General features: G+C 41.4%; 1 protein-coding gene across 7 annotated transcripts in view; it reads right to left on the bottom strand.

Moving 5' to 3' along the window:
* Positions 1–12,855, bottom strand: part of DCLK2 (doublecortin like kinase 2) — a 154,665-nt gene extending 141,810 nt beyond the window's left edge. For all 7 annotated transcript variants that reach the window (XR_005528756.1, XR_005528757.1, XM_039234366.1 and 4 more), the window contains exon 1: positions 12,338–12,855. Coding sequence is in view for 5 of the 7 variants with exons in the window: in XM_039234366.1 (XP_039090297.1) it covers positions 12,338–12,758 (421 nt within the window). In the remaining 2 variants the exon portion in view is untranslated. The remainder of the gene's footprint in view (positions 1–12,337) is intronic.
* Positions 12,856–21,387: the final 8,532 nt, after the last annotated feature.

Raw genomic sequence — 21,387 nt, 5'->3', positions numbered from 1 at the left:
CTACTAATTAGTCTAATTATAAACTATTTTGACATTCATGGTAGAAAATCAATTCTACAAAATTTGGACATTGAGAGTATACATACCTTGGAATGGAAGCAAGCACTGAATTTTATAATACGAGTCTAAAGTAAAAGGTCTCTTCAAACTTAGAGAAAAACTCAGCTCCCCCCTACACATATTTAAATATGGTAACATAAAAATAGAAAGACAAAAGGAAAAGAAAGCTTGGCTGACTGACACTTTAGGTCTAATATCAGCAATAATCTAAGGAACCTTAATTCTTTCCTAACTTCCAAAACTGAGAAAAAAAATACTCCAAAGGCATATAACCAGGGAAGATAAATCTGGGTATACTGCATCTACAAAATGGTTGGATGTCCTTCATCAAGTGCAGCATTTGCAAGACTGTCCTGAGTGGATTAAAATGTGTGTATCTCCATCTAAAGCACATCAGACATGAGTTCCCATGCCCATCTGGTTGAGAAAAATACAGAGTAAGGAAAAGTAAGACTGATTTATTATCCTGTTGTGGCAAACAACTTAGGCTTTTTTACCTGAACTATACAGTACCCAGAACTTATAGGGACCAGCGAGTTACGCAAAGTGCACTACTCTGGCCTGGAAGACTATCCCACTCTGCACTCCTTTGCTGTGTCATGGGCCACTGCTGTTTCATTCACAAAACAAAAATAATGGCATTTTCTGCAGGGCAGGTTTGAGGGCACAAAACAAGATCTTTTGTCTCTAAGACTCAGGTTCTTTCAACATATCTGAAGGCAACTGGTTGAATCAAGCCATGTCCTAAAGTTACATCTGGTGGTCCAGTCTGTGATACATTCCATTGAGAAAGGGGTACAAAAGCGACTTTGAATGTCTACATATCTTTCAAGAAGTATGGCCAGAAATCCATGTTTCAGCATTGAAATTTCAGAGAAGTTTAACTGAAGACCATAAAACTTAGGTAGAAATAGAAAAAAGAAAATAAAAGCCTACTCACTAACAAAAAGCTTTAATGCTTTTATCTATTCTCCTGGTAGGATAGAACCTATAGATCATATCCATTATCTTTTTGCTCTTTACACCTGGGACAAGCATGTTCTGCAATCTACAAGAGTTCACTATGACAAAACATAAAAGACTCTTAAATATGGAGAACAAACAGAGGGTTACTGGAGGGGGTGTGGGAGTGGGGATGGGCTAAATGGGTAAGGGGCATTAAGGAATCTACTCCTGAAATCACTGTTGCACTATATGGCAACTAACTTGGATGTAAATTTTAAAAATAAATTAAATTTAAAAACAAAAGTTCACTATGAAAATTTTACCTCTGTTTATCTTTTTTTTTTTTTTAATGTTTTATTTATTTCTAGGAGAGAGAGAGAGACAGCGTGAGCAGGGGAGGGTTAGAGAGAGAGGGAGTGGCAGACTCTGAAATAGGCTCCAGGCTCTGAGCTGGCAGTCAGCACAGAGCCCGACGCGGGGCTCGAACCCACAAACCGCGAGATCATGACCTAAGCGAAAGTCGGACGCTTAACCGACTAAGCCACCCAGGCGCCCCTACCTCTGTTTATCTTGATGATAAAATTTTAAATGTTTTTATCATCCTATTCTGGAACATGGGAACAACTGCTTCTAAAATAAAGTACATTCAAGGCCACACTCTGTCCAGTTTTAACTCCTTTGACATAAAGTGGTATAACTATGCTGGGAGTTCATAAGGAAAAAGAGAAGTGGACTTAATCTATGTAAAAGATGTGTGTGCATACATCTGTAAAGTTAAGGCCAGAGGACATAATTGTACTCTGCAGGAATGGAGGCTTACGAACTGTGCAAAATTGACTCCTTTCATGGCATTCTGAAATACAGCATACTGAACTCAGCATTCAGTACCATGGTCACATGTGGGAACTAAATTTTACCTGAGCAAACAGTATCTGTAGCTTTGTATTGCTATTTTACATTTTTATTATGAGTTTTATTGGCATTTACATTATCAAATTCTTTAGGTTGTACTGGTGTATAAAACCTATAGTATAAATATACCTACCTTTTTTATATATTGAAGTGACAATGTAATTAAAGTAATTAAGGCAATACTGGACTTCTACAAGTTAGCTGTTACATTTTTACATTGTGTTTCATTTTTAAGTGGCCCAAATAACACAAAAGTTTGAGAAACACTATGATGTTTTTTCTTTTTTGTAAGTTTATTTTGAGAGAGAGAATAGGGGGAGGGGCAGAGAAAGAAGGGTAAAGAGAAGCTCAAGCAGACTCCATGCTATCAGCCTGACATGGGGCTCGATCCCACAAACTGTGAAGTCACGACCTGACCCAAAATCAAGAGTCAGATGCTTGGGGCGCCTGAGTGGCTCAGTCAGTTAATCTTCTGACTTTGGCTCAGGTCACAATCTCGTGGTTTGTGAGTTTGAGCACCACACTGGGCTCTGTGCTGACAGCTCCAAGCCTAGAGCCTGCTTCAGATTCTATGTCCCCCCATCTCTCTGCTCCTCTCCTGCTCATGCTCTCTCGCTCTCTCTCACTCTCGCTCTCTCAAAAATAAAGAAACATTTAAAAAAAATTTTTTTTAAAAAGTCAGATGCTTAACCCACTAAGCTACCCAGGTGCCCTGAGAAATACTACAATCTTAAGGATACTGAGAAAGAGAGAAAACGTCAGACCAAAATATGCCCAGCTAATATTTCTAAAGCAACTGGGGAATAATGAATCAAGGGTCAGTCCTTCAACTGGCTCACCATCTGAGCAGAGATAAAACTTTCCTTGACAGAGTTTCCCCCACTTCTGGAGACCTTTGCTTAACACTTCCTCCCTCATCCCTTAAATATCACTGTGAGTCTAAGAGGAAGACTTGGCCCCAATTTTAAGCAAGTGACTGATAATGAGGATGGCTCAAAATGATACAATGCAAGTGATGAAAGATTCAGAAGCCAGATGTTTGCCCCCAAAATAGATGATGTATGCAGGACAGAAAGAAAGGAGAAATAGTCAAGTATGACCATTGTTCCAAGATATCTGAAGAACTGCCATGTAAAAGTAGAATAAGTCACATGTAACTCCAAAGGGTGCCTCTAGAATACAGCAGGCAAGTTATAAGGGCATAAAATTTGGTTTAAGATGCTGAGGACCACTACCATTTGTCAAAGAGCCACTGAATGCTAGGACTCTGCTAAGTGTTTTATATACATCATAGGGTTCATGTGGGGCCTTCCATCTATTCACCTTGATCACTAAACTAATACAAGAGGAGTTCACATCAGGCTATTTCTCAAGTTGTTTCTCTCACAGAGGCTTGATGAACATGAATATCAACAGTAAAATTCCATAACTCCTTTTTTTCTTTCCTTGATTTTCTGCCAATGAGGCAAAATACTGTTAAGTAAAAAGCCTAATATAATGGACAAAGGTATTGGGAAAAGAGCACCGATCATTACTTTTAAGAAATATATTGTTATTATTTAAAACTTAAAGCAATTTTTTATTTTAGAAAGAGAGAGCACCCAAAGGAGAGAGGCAGAGAGAATCTTAAGCAGGCTCCATGCTCAGCCCAAGCCTGATGTGGGGCTCACTCTCAAAACCACAAGATCATGACCTGGGGCCAAATCAAGAGTCAGACGCTTAACTGACTAAGCCACCGAGGTGCCGTAAAACTTAAAGTTATCTCAAGTTTGTAAAAACATATACAGTGAAGAAAGAGAAATCAGTGAAGATATGTTAGAACTTTCATTGAGAGTATAATTTAATCAACATGTAAACAGCAGATAACATAGTACATCATAATTGTATATTACTTTAGTCATTTTGAGATGCTATGCAAAGGTAATCAAAATTACTTAAGTTGATCTCATAAGCCAATTTTTTCCTTTTCCTTCAGTCTATAAAATAGAGCTTCTCACAAATTACGGTATGCCTAGTCTACTGCCTTACTCTACCTCTACAAATCTGGCCAACTATCCAGCTGGCTGTGGTAACTAAGAAAGGATCTCAAAAACACCTATATCCACCTATTCCCACCTACTAAAAGTTCTTATATATAGCACAAACATTAAATAATCAAATATCATGTGCCCAAAGGTATTTGTTGCAAGGGATAAAGAAATGAATAAAACAGCTGTGCTCCCAGTGCCTTTTCCCTTGTAATTTTCCCTTTCCTGGGAATGTTTTATGGAGAAGAGCCTCCTGCAGGTTATTAAGGGTTCTAACAACTCCATATAAACTGACCAACATTTTAGTTTTGTTTCGTTTTTTAAGATTTTATTAAGTAATCTCTACAACCAACATGGAACTCAAATTCACAACCTCAAGACAACGCTCTACTAACCAAGCCAGCCAGGAGCCCCTAACCCTGGCCTACTTTTAAAAAGGGACATAAATCTAGAGAGAGCCAAAAATCATTTCTCTTTCCCACGCCCTGAAGGATTTCCCAAGATCACTGAACTTTAAAGGGGAAAGGGCCTTAGCAATTACGTAACATGTCTTTCATTTTATTGAGGTCAAGCAAGGCAACTATGCAGAATTGTGCACAGATCTTACTTTGCAGGTGTGTAGGATAATGCATTTAATTCAGGACCCATACATGAAACATCCTAAACTGTCTTTACACCTACACTGACTAATGAACTACTGTAATATTCATTTTCTAAACATAAGAGATTAACAGGTTTGGTTCTAACAGTGATGGAGCTCTAGACTGCTCATCTACTGTGACCTATGTAAACTTGGGGGTGTGTGGAATAGACCCCATTTCTTCACAGATGGTAGAAAACACCAGTTCAGAATAGAGTTCAAAATCCAAGGCTTCAAACTCCAGCTACACCTCTTACTAAAGGTGTGAGAGGGCAATTTCTTTATCCTCTCTGAGCCTCAGCTTCCCCATCTGTAAAATGGAAAGACAATACAGCCTTATTTCAGAAGGTATTGCAAAAGCTAAATGAGACGAAACATGTAAAGGATTTCACACAATGACTGCAAATAAAACATCTCACATGTCCATCAACTGACAAATGGATAAAGATATATACATATCTATATACAGATATGTATACACACAATGGAATATTAGTCATAAAAAAAAGAAGAATGAAATCTGGGGCACCTGGAGGGCTCCGCTGGTTGAGCATTCAACTTTGGCTCAGGTCATGATCTCACAGTTCATGATATTAAGCCCTGTGTCAAGTTCTGGCCTGACAGCTCAGAGCCTGGAATGTGCTTCAGATTCTGTGTCTCCCTCTCTCTGCCTCTCCCCTGCTCACACTCTGTTGCTTTGTCGTGCACTCTCTCTCTCTCTCAAAAATAAATTTAAAAACTTTTTTAAAAGTTAAAAAAAAACAACAACAACAACAACAACAATAACCAGGGGCGCCTGGGTGGCTCAGTCAGTTGTGTCTGACTTCAGCTCAGGCCATGATCTCGCGGTCCGTGGGTTTGAGCCCCGCCTCGGGCTCTGTGCTGACAGCTAGCTCAGAGCCTGGAGCGTGTTTCAGATTCTGTGTCTCCCTCTCTCTCTGACCCTCCCCTGTTCACACACACACTCTCTCACTCTCTCTCAGAAATAAATTTTAAAAAATGAAATCTTGCCATTTGCAATGACGTGGATGGAGCTAGAAAGTGTTACGGTAAATGAAATAAATCAGAGAAAGACAAACACCATATGATTTCACCCATATGTGGAATTAAATAAAACAGATGAACATAAAGGGGAGGTAAGCAGCAAACCAGAAAACAGGCTCTTAACTATAGAGAAAAAACTGAGCTTTGCTAGAGGAAAGGTGGGCAGTGGGATAGGTTAAATGGGTATTAAGGAGGGCACTTGTGATGAGCACTGGGTTTTACATGTAAGTGAGAAAAATCACTAAATTCTATCCCTGAATCAAATATTACACTGTACGTTGACTGGAATTTTTTTAAATTTATTTTGAGAGACAGAGAGAGAGAACGTGAGTGGAGGAGGGACAGAGAGAGAGAGGAAGAGAGAATCCCAAGCAGGCTGAGTACAGAGCCCAACAGGGGGCTTGAACCCATGAACTGTGAGATCATGACCTGAGCCGAAGTCAGACACTTAACCGACTGAACCACCCGGGTGCCCCAACTAGCTGGAATTTAAATAAAAACTTGAAAAAGGAATGAGTAAATAAATAAAAATCTCACATGTTTATGGTGAGATGGTGCCAATGTAAGAATCCTGAATCCTCAGGGTAGTGATTTACCTTATCAATTGAAGAAATAAAAACAAAAGTGGTGAGGGTATAGGCAGGGGGGAAATGCAGGGGAAGAGACCCAGTCAGTCAGTAGAGACTGACAGCAACTCCCCTAGCCTTCCTAGCAATGAAGAAAGCAGTTTGACAACTACTGCCCAAAGGAATCTAGTTTTCTTTATTTTACATCACAGGATCATAAATTACCTATTTCCATAGCTTAAAATCTTATGAAATATTGATATTTTCTTTTAACTACCAAAGTATCACTGTGTTCCACTCGAATTCATAAGTGCTCTCCCAAATATTCCATTTCTTACCCTCACCCTTAATAATTCTTTATTCTTCAAATGAAAACTTCTCTTTCCATTACCTCTGGAAAGAGCTTATTAGTTGGCTGTATTATAGTACATCTGAACGTCTGTTTTAGGAAATGAGAGGAAGAAAATAATCATATTTGTAGAAGCAGGTGTTACAGAAAAGTGACTTTCTCCACAATGATGAGTGAACATAGAATCATTGATGTATCTAAACATAATCCAACTTTTCAAAATATGTACTTCTCCACAAATATAGAGGAACAACTCAATTCAAATGTAATTCATATAAAGCTTTCCCTTGACAAGCAAGGGACTTAGAAGTACAATCGCTTTCTTGTCTACTTCTTCAGCAAACTTACTGTGTGTCCCAGAGATCTGACTTCACCATGCTCCCAGTCTAGTGCAGCAAGACAGACCTGATATACCACTAATTACAAAGATCAGTGTTATAATAGCGCTACGGAAAAATGCTGTGAGTAAGCAAAGGGAAGAGTTCTAAGCTTGACCTCAGACCTTAACTCCAACATCTATTCCTCAGGAATGAGGTTTTCATCATTTTGCCCCCACCTCATTACTACTTCATTTACAGCACGTGAGCTGGAACCAACTCTGTGTGTGTGTGTGTGTGTGTGTGTGTGTGTGTGTGTTCACTATCTCTCTCCCTCTAGAATGTGAGCATCTTAGGGGAAACTGTACCCTGGAACAGCACTTGAAACAACAAATATTCTCCCAATCAACAACTATCAGACCAAAATCCCCAAGGCCTGGGAGGTTCTTGAAGAACCGATGAGTCTGCCAGAGAAGGCTTGCACACCTAAAATTCAGTGCTAAACTGCCACATCTGATCATCATAAATGCCTTGGTGTACTACTTTTGACTTCTATGCAAATATCTTATGAAGTTTATGTTTCTTTCCTTACCTCAAGTTTCAAAGAACTCGATTTCTATTATTACTATAAAAAATCTATCTTTCAGGGGGAACCCTTACCCTGGGTTCTTGAGATCATTTTTACTTAAAAACTCTTTCAGTAACTATATTTCAGCTTAACACCTTCAAAGAGGTTGACCTACCCAAATAAATTCAATAAACTAGGCTTACTATAAGAACCTCAGAAACGTCAAGTGCTTGATCACTTTAGAACTTTATTTCTCTTAAATTCAAATGAATTCAAGCTAATTTTAAAGTTCATTTAATGGATGAATGGAAGTATCACTTATCAAAATAATCAAAATTTTCTTGCAAAAAAGTTCAATGTTTGATGCTGACTGAGTAAAATATCAAAATAACATAAATCAACATTTTACTTTGGAATGAGAGAGGCAGAGACAGGTGGCTATTAATATTTGTGACTCCTGGCAAATACTTCATCAAACCCTTATATCCACTACTTTCTTGGTAGTAGGACATTCGCTGGAAGACAGGTTCTAGGTAAGGAAAGGCAGCCCAGGCCATCATACACTCAGTAATCGCTCAGAAAGGAGAAGGGTATATATGGTCTCAGTCTAGAAAGGATCTTCTTTAGATAATCTGCCAACCTTTCATTCAATAGGAAAGGACTCTAATGCCCAGAGAACAGAGGTGATTTTTCCTTAAATCCAGTCACTAGACCCCAGTGATCCTGACTCAATCAGACATTGTTTCTACTATCCATGAATCTACCATCCATCTCTTTAGGACATCAAAACTTTACAAATATAGCCAAAGTGTTCAGAAGGGGAGAACTCATGAAACAAAAACTAAGATTAGAGTTGTGCCTGGCTGACTCAGTAGGAGGAACATAAGACTCTTGATCTGTGGGTCATGAGTTCGAGCCCCATGTCAGGTGCAGAGATTACTTAAATAAACTTAAACACCTAAGATTAGGAATTCTCTTAGCCGCAGACATGAGAACTTCAGAACAAGTCATCTGAACATCCTCAATTGTCTATCAGAGATGCTGTAAGTTTGACTGTATCATGGCTTCAGACATCAGAAACAGATTTTGCCAGTACTGACTGTTATGACTCACAGTCCTCTTCTGAGAGAAGGTGCCCATCCAGTTTCAAAGACTAAACATAGTACAGGCATGCACAGCACCAACTCAGTGAAATTAATCCAGCAAGGGGAAGTAAACCAAAAGGCTAAAGATGCCTGCTGGTTTAGCATAGTATAGGAGGAGTGTCAGCCAACATCTGAATACTGTTTTCAGTCTCCAGAGACATTCAAGGTCAATGGCCAAAGAAAAAAATCTGGGCCATGCAAATTTCTTTTGTCATGTGAGTTCAACAGGACTGGGGCTCTAAATGAGTGTTCATGCCCAGCTGTCTTGAATCATCACTTTCTATTCTAGCGTTTTAGAAAAATATTTTAGAAAAGCAATATCTCCTAAACTACAAGTTTTGTGGGATGGAAGATGCAGAGAACAGAATATAATGTTGTAAAAACTAATATCAAAGAATCTTTATTAAAAATGAACCAGGGGCAGGGTGCCGTTTGGTTGAGCATCTGACTCTTGATTTTGGCTCAGGTCATGATCTCATGGTTCGTGGGATTAAGCCCTGTGTGGGGCTCTGCACTGACAGCATGGAGCCTGCTTAGGATTCCCACTCTCTGCCCCTTTCTCACTCACACTCCCTGTCTGTCTCTCTCTCTCTCAAATTAATTAATTAAACACTTTAAGAAAATGAACCAGGAGCACCTGTTGTGGTTCAGGCTGTTGAGTGTCTGACTCTTGGTTTCGGCTCAGGTGATGATCCCAGGGTTATGGAATCGAGCCCCAAGTCGGGCTCTGCACTGACTATGGAGCCTGCTTAGGATTCTCATCTCTCTCTCTCTCTGTCTCCCTCTCTCCCCTACTTACACTCAAAAAAGGGGGAGGGAGGGGCACCTGGGTGGTTCACTCAAATGTCCAACTCTTGATTTTATCTCAGGTCTTGATCTTGGGGTCATGAGTTCAAGCCCCATTTTGCTCTCCTTGCTGGGCTCTGCACTGGGCCTGAAGCCTATTTAAAAAAAAAAATGAAAATAGCCAGGGGTGCCTGGATGACTCAGCTGGAAAAGCTTAGGGCTCTCGATCTCAGAATCATAAGTTCAAGCTCCATATTGAGTGTAGAGATTACTAAAATAATACAATTTAAAAATAAAACATTTTTTAAAATGATCTGAAATGAATTAGTCAATTTTGACCATATGGGCAACACTCATATAGTCTGTATTCATTTTTACTGATGCAAATATTAACTTTGCCGATAGCTGGTTAGTTCTTCCTCATGATAAATCTGAACATCTGAGCACACAATTTTAACTAAAAGTTTAAACTATTTAAGTTTGAAAATGATTGATATTAAGTACTGATTTTTTTTCTTGCAAACGGCCTTGCAACAAGGTATTCCACTCATTTTGTTGGAAATTCAAGACCTAGACAAAGATCCATTGTCAGAGAGAATGTCACTACGACAAAAGGGCACAAACTTTCTTCTTTTGCAGTAATTTTTTTATATTAAAGACTGCTTGAAACAAGCAGGCAACTGGCTAGACCAGGAAAACATTTCTATTGTGCAAGTTATTTATGTTATATTATTTATCATACAGCAGTAAAATTTGGACTGTATCCATACTTATGGTTCCCCATCCTCCAAACATCAGCGAATACATAATGGGAAATAAACTTGTCAACTTTCAACTTACAGTTGAAACTACACAGTTTCATTCCTTCTCGGCCTTTTGGCTAAGATCAAGTGAAACTACACAGTTTCAGTGGAGCATGTAATTCCTGGGCAATCTCAAACTCAGGGTACAATACATGCTCTCATTAACTCATATGCATAATGGTCATCTTGACCACCCCTTCCCCCACCATGATGATATTCATCTCTGGAGTACACTAACTTCATGTAGCAAATACACTGTTAAAATTACTTGAAAGTATGTTAAAATTTTTGTCCCTCCTCAGACACAATACACAGCATCCAAAGGGAATGTGAGAAATGGGTGCTTCAGCAATAGGCATTGCCTTGATTTTTCCACAGGGCTGCTAATATGGCTTGGGTCAGCCAGAAAATGTTACTCAGTTTTGAAATATCTAGGCAAACGCTACTTTTAAGTATTTCACATGATAAAGTAATAAAGCGCTTTAAAAAATGTATCATTTAAACTCCTCTGGCTGTCATCATCTCCTCAGGAAGACTTTAAAACCAAAACACACAACAACCAAGTGAATGTGTGAAGTTGAGAAAACACATACACATAGGCTGAAGAGACAATTTAATTTTGGCAGGGTCCTCATCTAGCTAAGACAGGGAAAACCTCTGATAACAATGACTAAGTAGAGAAACTCAACCACCTTCAGTACTCCTAGTATGGCTACATCAATTTATTAGAGGTGAACTGGAGATGAAAGGGCATTATATGCAGGCGCTGTGTAACAAGGCATGATGCTCAAGTTTCCTCATGTATAAGATGGGCAAACTGCCTTCAAACCAAAAGACCATGGTGAGATAATATAAGAAAAATAGTTGGCTCAAAGTTCAGTTTCCTTTCCGTGTCAAGCCAGTATTGCTATCACTACATGGAATGTACCATTTGCATTAAGAAGATGCATGAGAGGGGCACTGGGTGGCTCAGTGGAGTAAGCATCCAACTCTTGATTTTGGCTCAGGTCATGATCTCATAGGTCATGGAATCAAGCCTCAAGTCAGACTCCAAGCTGATAGTGCAGAGCCTGCCTGGGACTTTCTCTCTCTCTCTCTCTCTCTCTCGCCCTCTCCCCAAGCTTTTTTTTTTTTTTCCTCAAAAAGATGCATGAGAGGAGACTGTATGCAAACATGCAGCCTGCATACACTTGGGTTCTGTCTCTATAGGTGCTGTTTAGATCTGGAAAGAAGTTAACTACTAGTGACGCTTTTCACCTTGAAAGGAAAGAATAAATTCAAGGATGACACAACACACAGCCAAGCAGACCCTCTGAGTAAAGCCTCATTAATGCTCTAGGATTACTAATTCATAATAGGCCCCAACTGCTGATTCCAACAGACTCTATCATCTTAACTAGCTACTTTCAGTAGGGGAGGGAGGCAGGAGAAACTGACCTTGATTCACCTCATTACCAACCAAATGTGGAAAACCCTTTAGCACAGTGGTTCTCAATCTTGGCTGTACATTGCAACCACCTGGGGAGCTTTTAAAGCTCCAACTGCCCAGATCACACCCCAAACATCCAAATATCTGGGGGCAGGGGGCAGCCATCCATAATTTTTTAAAGTCTCTAGTGAGTCAAGACGCAGCCAAGGTTGAGAACCACTGTCTAGGATCATGCCTCCTGACCTTAAATTACACGCTGCAAACCAAACTAGGAAAGCCAACCTGGAGGGTTTCACAACCACAACTTCTGAGGAGAGCAGGTACAATGGAGTCCCAAACGCTGGAACATCACAGGTGCCTGCACTGAGGTCCACACACACGGCCGAAAATCTAGCTTATCAGCAAGAGGGTTACCCAGATCCTCAGCTGAGAGCCACCTTTTCAAACAATTTGCATTACAAACAAAAACTCCAAGTTCACCAGTCTTAAGAGATGGCACGAAAGCCCTCTAGGATTTTTTTTTTCTTTTTTAAAGACAAATCTCTGGGGAAGGACAGTGTACGTGGGAGCGCGCCCCACACACACAATCTATAGAAAAGCAGACAGAAACGTACTTCCCATGGCCGCCTAGAAAACACCCCGTAAACTCCCCTCTGCGCAGCGCAAGCGGGCGCGCGCCGGCCCGTGGCCACTGCACCTGCTGTCGCGCCGGGCCGCACCTGCCGCGCCGGGCCCTCTCCTCCTACCTTCCAGCAGCTCGTCCAGGCTGGTGACCTTCCGACTGCCGTCGATGGTGTAGATGGTGCGGACGCCCTGGGGCAGGTTCACGTTGTCCGACAGGGAGCGGGTGAGCTCGATGAGCAGGGCATCGAAGGACCGGAAGCGGTCGCTGGAGATGGCAAACACCAGGCCCTTGAAGTAGCGGTCCCCATTCCGGTAGAAGCGCGCCTTCTTGGCCTTCTTCTCTGAGCTCAGAGCCTGCAGGGTCCGCGTGCGGTAGAAGCTGCAGTGGGCACTGTGCGCCGGGCTGGGGATGAGCCCGTTCCCCTTGGGGCCCGAACTGCTGCTGCCTCCTGAGGAGCTGGGCGCCCCTCTCCGCGACCCCGGTCGCGGCCTTTTGTCCCGTTCCTCAAAGTGCTCCAGTTCAATACTCCTGGTGCTGGCCATCGCGGCTGCTCCGAGGGCTCCCCACAAAACCCTCCCAGCCACAACCCCTGGGTAGCCTAACGTCAACGCGAGAACCGAGTCCAGGGACGTTCGGACCCTGAGGGGCCTCACAGAGCCGGGACACCTGGCTCTGGCATCCCGCCGTCTCCTCGCAGGTGGGGGCCTCTGAGCAGCCGAGGCGCCAACCGGCCCGCGCCCCCACTACAAGTGGCCGCAGCGTCGAGCTGCCCAGCTCATTGTCCAGCGCGGCTCGCTAGATCCCTCCCGCCCACCGGGGAGCCCCCCGCCCCCCCAGTCCCGGTCGCCTTCTCCACCCAGCCACGCCTCACAACTCCCGCCTGGGAGCCGGCCAGGAGCCGCGAAGTTGGGCCACCCCAGGCTCGCCTCGGGCCCGCGGGCGCACACAAAGCTCGGGCGCCCGCCGCGGCTCGCGTCCGCCAGCGCCTCCCGGGAGGCTGAGGGGAAGGAAGGAAGAGGAGGGGGAGGAGCTGGGAGCGTGGGAGAGGCGCCGCGGGCCCGCAGGGGCGTCGCGCCCGGCCCCGGCCCGCCCACGCGCCCGGCCGGAGGCCCGGGATGCGGCGCCGCCGCCTCGCTCCCCCGCAGACCCTGCCCTGGGGCGGCGCGCGCGGACTCGGGCCGAGAAGGCGGTGCGGGGCCCCTTCCTCCCACAGAGCCTGCCTCACGCTCTGCCGGCCGGCCCAGCCCACCCGCGAGCATCCGCACCCAGAGTCTGCGAGGTTGGCGGGGGTTGGGGTGGGGGTAGTGGGGGCGGTTCCTGCCACCAAGGGGCTGCCACAACCCGGCAGGGAGGGGGTGCGCGGGTCGGCGCGGTGGCTCTGCGGCGCGAGAGGAGCGGCTCCTCCCGGGTCCTAGGCAGCCCCGCCCGCCTGACAGCTACAGACCCGCGCAGCGCGCGCTTATGGGCGCAGCCGCGGCGCGCGCTCCTCCGCCTGGGAAACGTAAACGCGCAGGCCAAAAAAACTACAAAGGAAGGAGATTCAAGGGCAGAGATCACATCCCTAACTAATCTTCAAAGGAGGAACCGAGGCCAAACTAGGGCAGAAATTCGAATCAGGACATTGGATTTGGGCACAAAATTTACTTTTTAAAAGGAAATTTAAAGCTTTATTTTAAAATCCTTTAATAAAACAGTTTCCGTTGCAGATTTGCTAGCATGGAATGCTGAGTAACTTTGGATGAATGAATCATCAGAAGTTACTGGGTTTTGAGGGATTTATGTCAACAAATATTTGTTAAGAGCATGCCATGTGCCAGGCATTGTTTCCATCCCTACAGATGCAATAGTAAGGGAAACAAACACCTCCCCTCCCCCACTTACACTCAAGTGGTATTAAATGTTATCAATTTAAGCTTCTTATTAAGCAATCAGCCTAACATTTGCAAGCACCCATCACATTAGAAATCTTAGTTTACTAGTATTTGGTCAACAGTAAAATCATTTCCTAACGACTTGTGAGAAACATTAGTTACTTCCATATTGCCGTCCGGGAAAGATAAAGCTAAAAGATGCTGGGTCCTAATCCAGCAGGTTACCCAGCCTATCCTGAAACTTTCTTTATTCAGCATCTGGTTCTCTGGCCCTCGACAACAAATCCAAATTGACCTGTAAGACAGGAAGGCATGGATACTTTTCTTGGAATGAATTGAGTCATGGAAGAACATGAATATGAGAAGGCAGAAATAATCTGCAGTAGTTCTTGAGCAGGTGTGAAGTTGCTTTGGCATGCAGTGCCCCAGAAGAATCCTGTTCCCTGCACCATTGTAGCCCCAGGGCAGTCTCAGGGGCACACCTCGACATAGCTGACTTCTAGAATCAGGCCTGGAGCAGACCAGGAAGTCAGCTGATGTGAGGTTTCAGTGTAGTTTTCAAGGGGAAAAATTCTAAAATAGACCTCAATCCAGACCAGTTAAATCACAATTTCTGGGGATGGGCTTTTCCAACAGTAGTTTTTGAAAGGGCTCTTAATTATATAGCCAGGGTTTCCAACTACAGGCTATAACATTAACAATCGAACACCTAAGTGTTCTCAAACTTGGATGTACTTATATGTAGTGGGGGAATCTCATAAAATGTAGATTCTGATTCAGTAGGTCTGGGATAGAATTTGAAATTCTACGTTTCTAACAAGCTCCTAACTAATGCTAACTATTAGTTACTAGTTAATAATCCTCCTGGTCTCCATACAGCACTTTGAAAAAAAAGGGACTTAATGGCGAGTTCCTTGAGATAAGGCCTCATTAAGTACAAAAATTACAGAAGCTATCAACTTTGTAAATGACTTAAAGTGGTTGGGTTCATTTTGCTATTACTATTTCTTGGGAGAGAAAACACACACACTTTCTAATCTGCTGCAGTAACAAATTATCCCAAACCTTGTGATTTACAGCAATAAATATGTGTTATCTCCGCAGTTTCTGTGATTCGGAGATCTAGGGGCATTTTCCCTTGAGTTCTCATTTGATTGTAGTCAAGACATTGATTGGGGCTGCAGTCCTCTGCAGGTTTGACTGGCACCGAAGACCCACTTCCAACATGGCTCACTCACATGTTTGGTTGGAGCTCTCAGCTCCTTGCCATGAACACCTCTCTGTAGGGTCGCTTGAATGTTGTAACATCTCAGCTGGCTTCCTCTAGAACAAGCATTTATCAGAGAACAAGGTGAAAACCATTATGTCTTTCCCACAGTATCCTGTAAGTTACCAGGGTCAGCCCTCTTAATACTGGACACAATGGTATGAGTCCCGGGAATCAGGGATCATTGGGGGCATCTAGTAGGCTGGTAGTGCAGGTTTCAGTCACTCAAGCTTTAGGACCCTGACATATACACGTTTTCTCACTCAAAGATCCCTGATAAAAGATTTGGCCTTCTTTAATAGTAAATACAATGATGTAATATGCCTATTTTAACATTATTCCCTAATATTTTATCTCTAAATTAAACAAAGATTACTGTTTCTCAACAAGAGTGAAGGGAGAGGAGAAAGAATTTCCACAGCAGTTAATTAAAATTATTTTGTTCATGTCTTTGCATTAATTTGTTTAAAGAATTTTATTCCTAGCTCTCATATAAGAATTAAGATGTAATCACTTTTCATAAGCTATTTACTTAATATATACAGCATATGTCAAAACCCAGTTTGCCAAAATTTGAATTTTTATTGTGGCGGCAAAAAATTAGTGTCAGCATTACAATCTTAATGCAAACAAAATTTGGGGGTCCTAGGTAGGCAACTATTAATTAACTTGGGTTACTTCATAGTAGAAGCAAAGCAAATTCTCTCCTTGTAAGCCACTGTGGAATTTGAAGAGTAGGATGTTTCAACTGGCATTTACTTTGTTGCGAAAATCCTTTTTTTTTTTTTTTTTTTAACCAAGGAACACATAGTGATTTGCCAATCATTCCTCATTACAGAGATGGGTCTAATTCTCCTTGGTGGTTGCAATTTCTACCAATTCTGTCTGCCAGGTCCCGATTGAAAAGCGCTTCATTCGAAGGGACTGGCCCTGATTTTTCACCATGTGGAAGCTGGCCTTGACTTAGCTTTCTGTTGGTGATAGTTTCTACATACCCTTTTCTCACACCTCTTAATCTAACATTTGTCTGAATTAAAACTTTTGCTCAGAGTACTTTTTTTTTTAATGCTTCATTTCTTTGCTAGAGAATCTAAGAATTTTAATCCAATCTCTTCTCCGTTTTTTGCATATTACAAATGACCCTTTTCTGCTCTTAATATATAATAATGTTAAATCACGAAGTATCTGAATGTGACCGTTTTCTTGATGATATCCAGAAGAGGGTTTTTAAAAACCATTTGTGGGGCACCTGGGTGGCTCGGTTAAGCGTCCAGCTTCAACTCAGGTCATTATCTCATGGTTCATGGGTTCAAGCCCCACGAAGGGCTCTGTGCTGACAACTAGCTCAGAGTCTGGAGCCTGCTTCAGATTCTGTGTGTGTCTCTCTCTCTCTGACCCTCCCCTGCTCACATTGTCTCTCTCAGAAATTTAAGAATAAAAAATAAACATTTGGGGCAGAAACACTCAACTAGGCATGAAGGGAAGGTAATTGCTTTTTGTTCTCTACACTTGTCCTTAGATCACATAGATTAGCAACACAATTTTAGAGTTTTGGAGCTGCCTTTTAGCCAAGTGGTAACTCCCTCCCCTCAACCACCTCACCTCCCTACCACCACCTTGACTAACAAATACAATGCAAAATTTTCCTTAGTATTATTTGTTTACATGAGGTTTCATTACATACTTCTTTATGGAGTTTTACATAAGAAAATTTGCCTTGAACATCTGCTGATTTTGCTTCAGGCTACTTTATTTTCAAATGTGCTGGCTAGTCTTTACTTCTAGCCAGAAACTTCAGCTCTTAGAGGCAGGTTTCCAGCTCCATTATTTATTACCTAAAGATGCTTACAAGCCTTTTAGACTGCACTGTGCTAAGACTTTCTGCTGTGTCATGTTTTCATTCCTGTTCACCTTGTGCCAAACATTGCTCCCAGAAGCAAAAATGATGAAATGACTGTTTTCAGTGAAAGGGCGGGGTGACTATGGACTTGAATTTTTGAAACTGAGCATTATTTTTAATTTCATAATCTTTAATGAGTGTACATTCTGGTGTTTTTGTCAAGTTTTAACAGCAAAGGACAAAAAGCAAAACAGTTCAGGGAGAGATTTCTCCTCTTACTCCATAACCTGAACCAAGACTGGAAGAAAGATTCATACAAACTTCCCTTATTTGTTGTTTCACCTTAGGAGCTTTGCTGCCCTTTAGTCATGATTCTTGTAGCTTTTTACAAACATATTAATGGCTTATTTACAAATGACATGAGGAAATGATTAAAACTAATTTTTCAGGTTCATAAAATTCAAGCATATTGGTTAAGTCCTTCAAAAATTTCAAGTTTCAGAAGCCAGGGTGGTTCAGTGGGTTGGTTGAGCATCTGACTCTTGACTTTGGCTCAGGTCATGATCTCCTGGCTGTGGTATTGAACCTTGAGTTCTCTCTGAGCATGGAGCCTGTGGGATCTCTCTCTCTCTCTCTCTCTCTCTCTCTCTTTTCTCTCTCCCCCACCTCTGCCTCTCAGCTCCTCTCCCCTGCTTGTAGTCTCTCTCTCTCTCTCAAATAAAATAATTTTTTAAATGTTTATTTATTTTTGAGAGAGACTAAATGCGAGTGGAGGAGGGGCAGAGAGAGACAGAGACACAGAATCCAAAGCAGGCTCCAAGCTCTGAGATGTCAGCACAGACCCTGACTTGGAGCTCAAACTCACAAACTGAAAGGTCATGATCTGTTGAAGGCTTAACCAGCTGAGCCACCCAGGTGCCCCTCATGATAACTTTTTTAAAAATTCTAAGTTTAATTCTTTTAATAAAAATATCATGAAGAAAATTCAAATATGCATGCTTTAAGTGGATATAGCACACAAATTTTTTTTACCTATGGGAAACTGTGGTTATTATTTCTTTCTATTGGTACATTTCACTTCCACAAAGTGTTTGGGACAAAGATTCTTACTTTTTATTTGAATTCCATCTATGTATTCAAAATTATACTCAGTTATTTTGTCATTTACTAGTTCAACTACAATAATTGTTCAAATGAAATAAAAACATTAAAATTTATATCAGCTCTCTTCTAAGATCTTTGAACTTTTTTCTCTCAAATCTTTCTAAGAAGCAAATTTAGGCAGGTAGTAGTGTCCTTACTTTCCAGATAAGGGAATCGAGGCACAGACAGTGATTTTCAACAATTATTTTAATAATATCAAAAGTTAAAGAGGTGCGCCTGGGTGGCTCAGTCAGTTAAGCATCTGACTTCGGCTCAGGTCATGATCTCACTCTTCGTGGATTCGAGCCCCGCATTGGGCTCTATGCTGGCAGCTCAGAGCCTGAAGCCTGCTTCACATTCTGTGTCTCACATATAGGAGGATTAGGAGGAGCTTAACAGAGGACCATGGGGGAGAAGAAGGGGAAAAATAGCTGGGGAGAGGGAGGGAGGCAAAACATGAGAGACTCTTGAATACTGAGAACAAACTGAGGGCTGATGGGGGTGGGGGAGAAGGGAAGGGGGGTGATGGGCATGGAGGAGGGCACTTGTTGGGATGAGCACTGGGTGTTATATGGAAACCAACTGACAATAAACTATTTTAAAAAATAAATGAACAATAATGAAATAAATTTTAAATTAAAAAAAAAGATTCTGTGTGTCTCTCTCTGACCCTCCCCTGCTCATGCTGTTTCCTCTCTCTCTCTCTCTCTCAGAAATAAATAAAACATTTTTTAAAAAGTGAAAGACCATGCAAAATACCACAGTACTCTCATTTTGTTTCCGTAGAATCAAATTTCCTAAACCCAGTATAAAATTTACTCTTTGAATCTAAACTTTTTGCTTCATTTAAAATTCAAAAAGAATTATCATAAAATCAATCATGATTTTAGTGATTTCCTCTTCTCAGTAGCACATTCCATGTTTATATTAATACTGAATGTGACAAACTGTGTTCACGCAAGTGAGATTAAAATAATGATGTTCGTGAGTACTTAAAGGGTAATAAAGCTTTTGTGATGATTAATCAGTAGTTATGACCTACTTAAAGAAACAGATTATAGACGAGGAAATAAGAAAGATTAAGTAGCAGAGATAGAAATTGACTCCAGGGTATGCTAACTCTAGAAAATGTTCATCTCAAGCTTTCAAAATTCATTAATCATAAAGAAGCCTGTCCCTTTAGGAAGTTATAATTAAAAATTAATGATTTTTATACCTACAGTAGGTTTACAATGCAAATTAGCTGGTTATTTTAGGACAACTGTTCTGTATCCCATACACATATTTGAAATATTCAAGTGTAAAAAAATGTTTATCATATATATGTTAATAATAATACTACTCACACTTGGTCAGTCCCCTTTAATAAATATATACTCATTTGGCTACATATTGAGAGTCAAGGGCTTTTCCGTGGTATTTCACAGAGTCCTTTCTGAGATAACTGATATTGACCATGATTTATTGTTTATACAAAAGATCAGATATGTGTGTGATAAAATTACACATCTTTTTATTTTATTTCTTTAATGTTTATTTATTTTTGAAAGAGAGAGAAAGAAAGAGAGAACATGAGTGGGGGAGGAGCAGAGAGAGAGGGAGACACAGAATCTGAAGAAGATTCCAGGCTCTAAGCTGTCAGCACAGAGCCTGATGCCGGGTTTGCACCTACAGACTGCAAGATCATGACCTGAGCCAAAGTCAGATGCTTAACCAACTGAGCCACCCAGGCACCCCATAGTTTATTTATTTAGTGTGTGTGTGTGTGTGTGTGTGTGTGTGTGTGTGAGACAGACAGACAGACAGAGAGACTGTGAGCAGAGAAGAGGCAGAGAAAGGGAGAGAGGGAATCCCAAGCAGGCTCTGTGCTATCAGCACAGAGCTAGGTGTGGTGCCCCAAAATTACACATCTTAATGTATCCCATATGTTCATTTTTAATAGTTTGCTAACATTATAAAGTTACATTTATTTCAGTACTGAAATTAATTACAATTAGTTACTATTTATTATTACTACAGTAATAATACTTATTACTACAGTAATACAGTATAATATACAGTAATACAGTATAATATAGTATACAGTACAATAATTATTACTACAGTAATAATAATACTTTTTTTCCCTGTAGTTCCTCCCTCTAGTGATAAGCCCAGAATTCCTGAGGTCTTACCTGGTTCAGAAACTTAGTCCCATGTCTTCATGAAGAGACATCTGTGAAATGACTCAACCCTCCAGGGGTCTCTGTCCCAGCTGCCATTGCTGTGTCAGCACCCGACACTGTTTCCTACCTTCTGATGACCCACTTATGGGCTACAACTCTGGGCCTAGCAACAGATTCAAAAAACATGGAGAAGAACAAAGAAAGAAAGAAAAATGTGTTCTCTTGAAACAAAGTCTTGGTGCTAACTTGGAAGAAAGACCTGTTCCAAGGTGACATATTCTTCTCACTAAGACATAGAATGATTGACTAAATCTGGGTATATAGTTACAAATATGTAGAAAATGGGGTTTGCCAAAGTAGTTACACATAATTTTCTTTTAAATTCTTATTTGTTAGGAAGGACTATCTTAATCTCTTCATCTTTCTCAAATTTCTTTAATAGACCTGGCAAGGCCTGAAATGTAAATGATAGGCCTTGTAACATGATGGAAAATTTTGCAAACCAATATAAATTGCCCAATTGTTTTTCTTGGAGTGGTTCTGAAGCTACTCACCACGTATCATGTAGTTTACCAATTTGTCACATACTTTAGTCAGAAATTCTTAAAGTAGCTTAGAATGTTAAGGGAAAGACAGCAGAGAAGTCCAATATGGGGTCCTGATGTGTCTCTACACACAACTGCTTTGTTCATTTTTATCAAGGTACAATTGAGATATAACACTGCAGTGTACAACTGTTTTATTTATTATTATTAGTAGTAGTATTATTAGTATTATTTTACTTGAGAGAGAGAGAGAGTGCAAGCAAGGGAGAGGGGCAGAGGGAGAGAGAGAGAGAGAGGGGGAGAGAGAGAGAGGGAGAGAGAGAGAGAATCCCAAGTGGGC

The sequence above is a fragment of the Hyaena hyaena genome, unplaced genomic scaffold (assembly GCF_003009895.1).
Source record: "Hyaena hyaena isolate Hyena2069 unplaced genomic scaffold, ASM300989v1 scaffold_89, whole genome shotgun sequence".
Classification (NCBI taxonomy): domain Eukaryota; kingdom Metazoa; phylum Chordata; class Mammalia; order Carnivora; family Hyaenidae; genus Hyaena; species Hyaena hyaena.
Note: the sequence above shows the minus strand (reverse complement) of the source record. Positions and strands in the feature narration are given on the sequence as shown.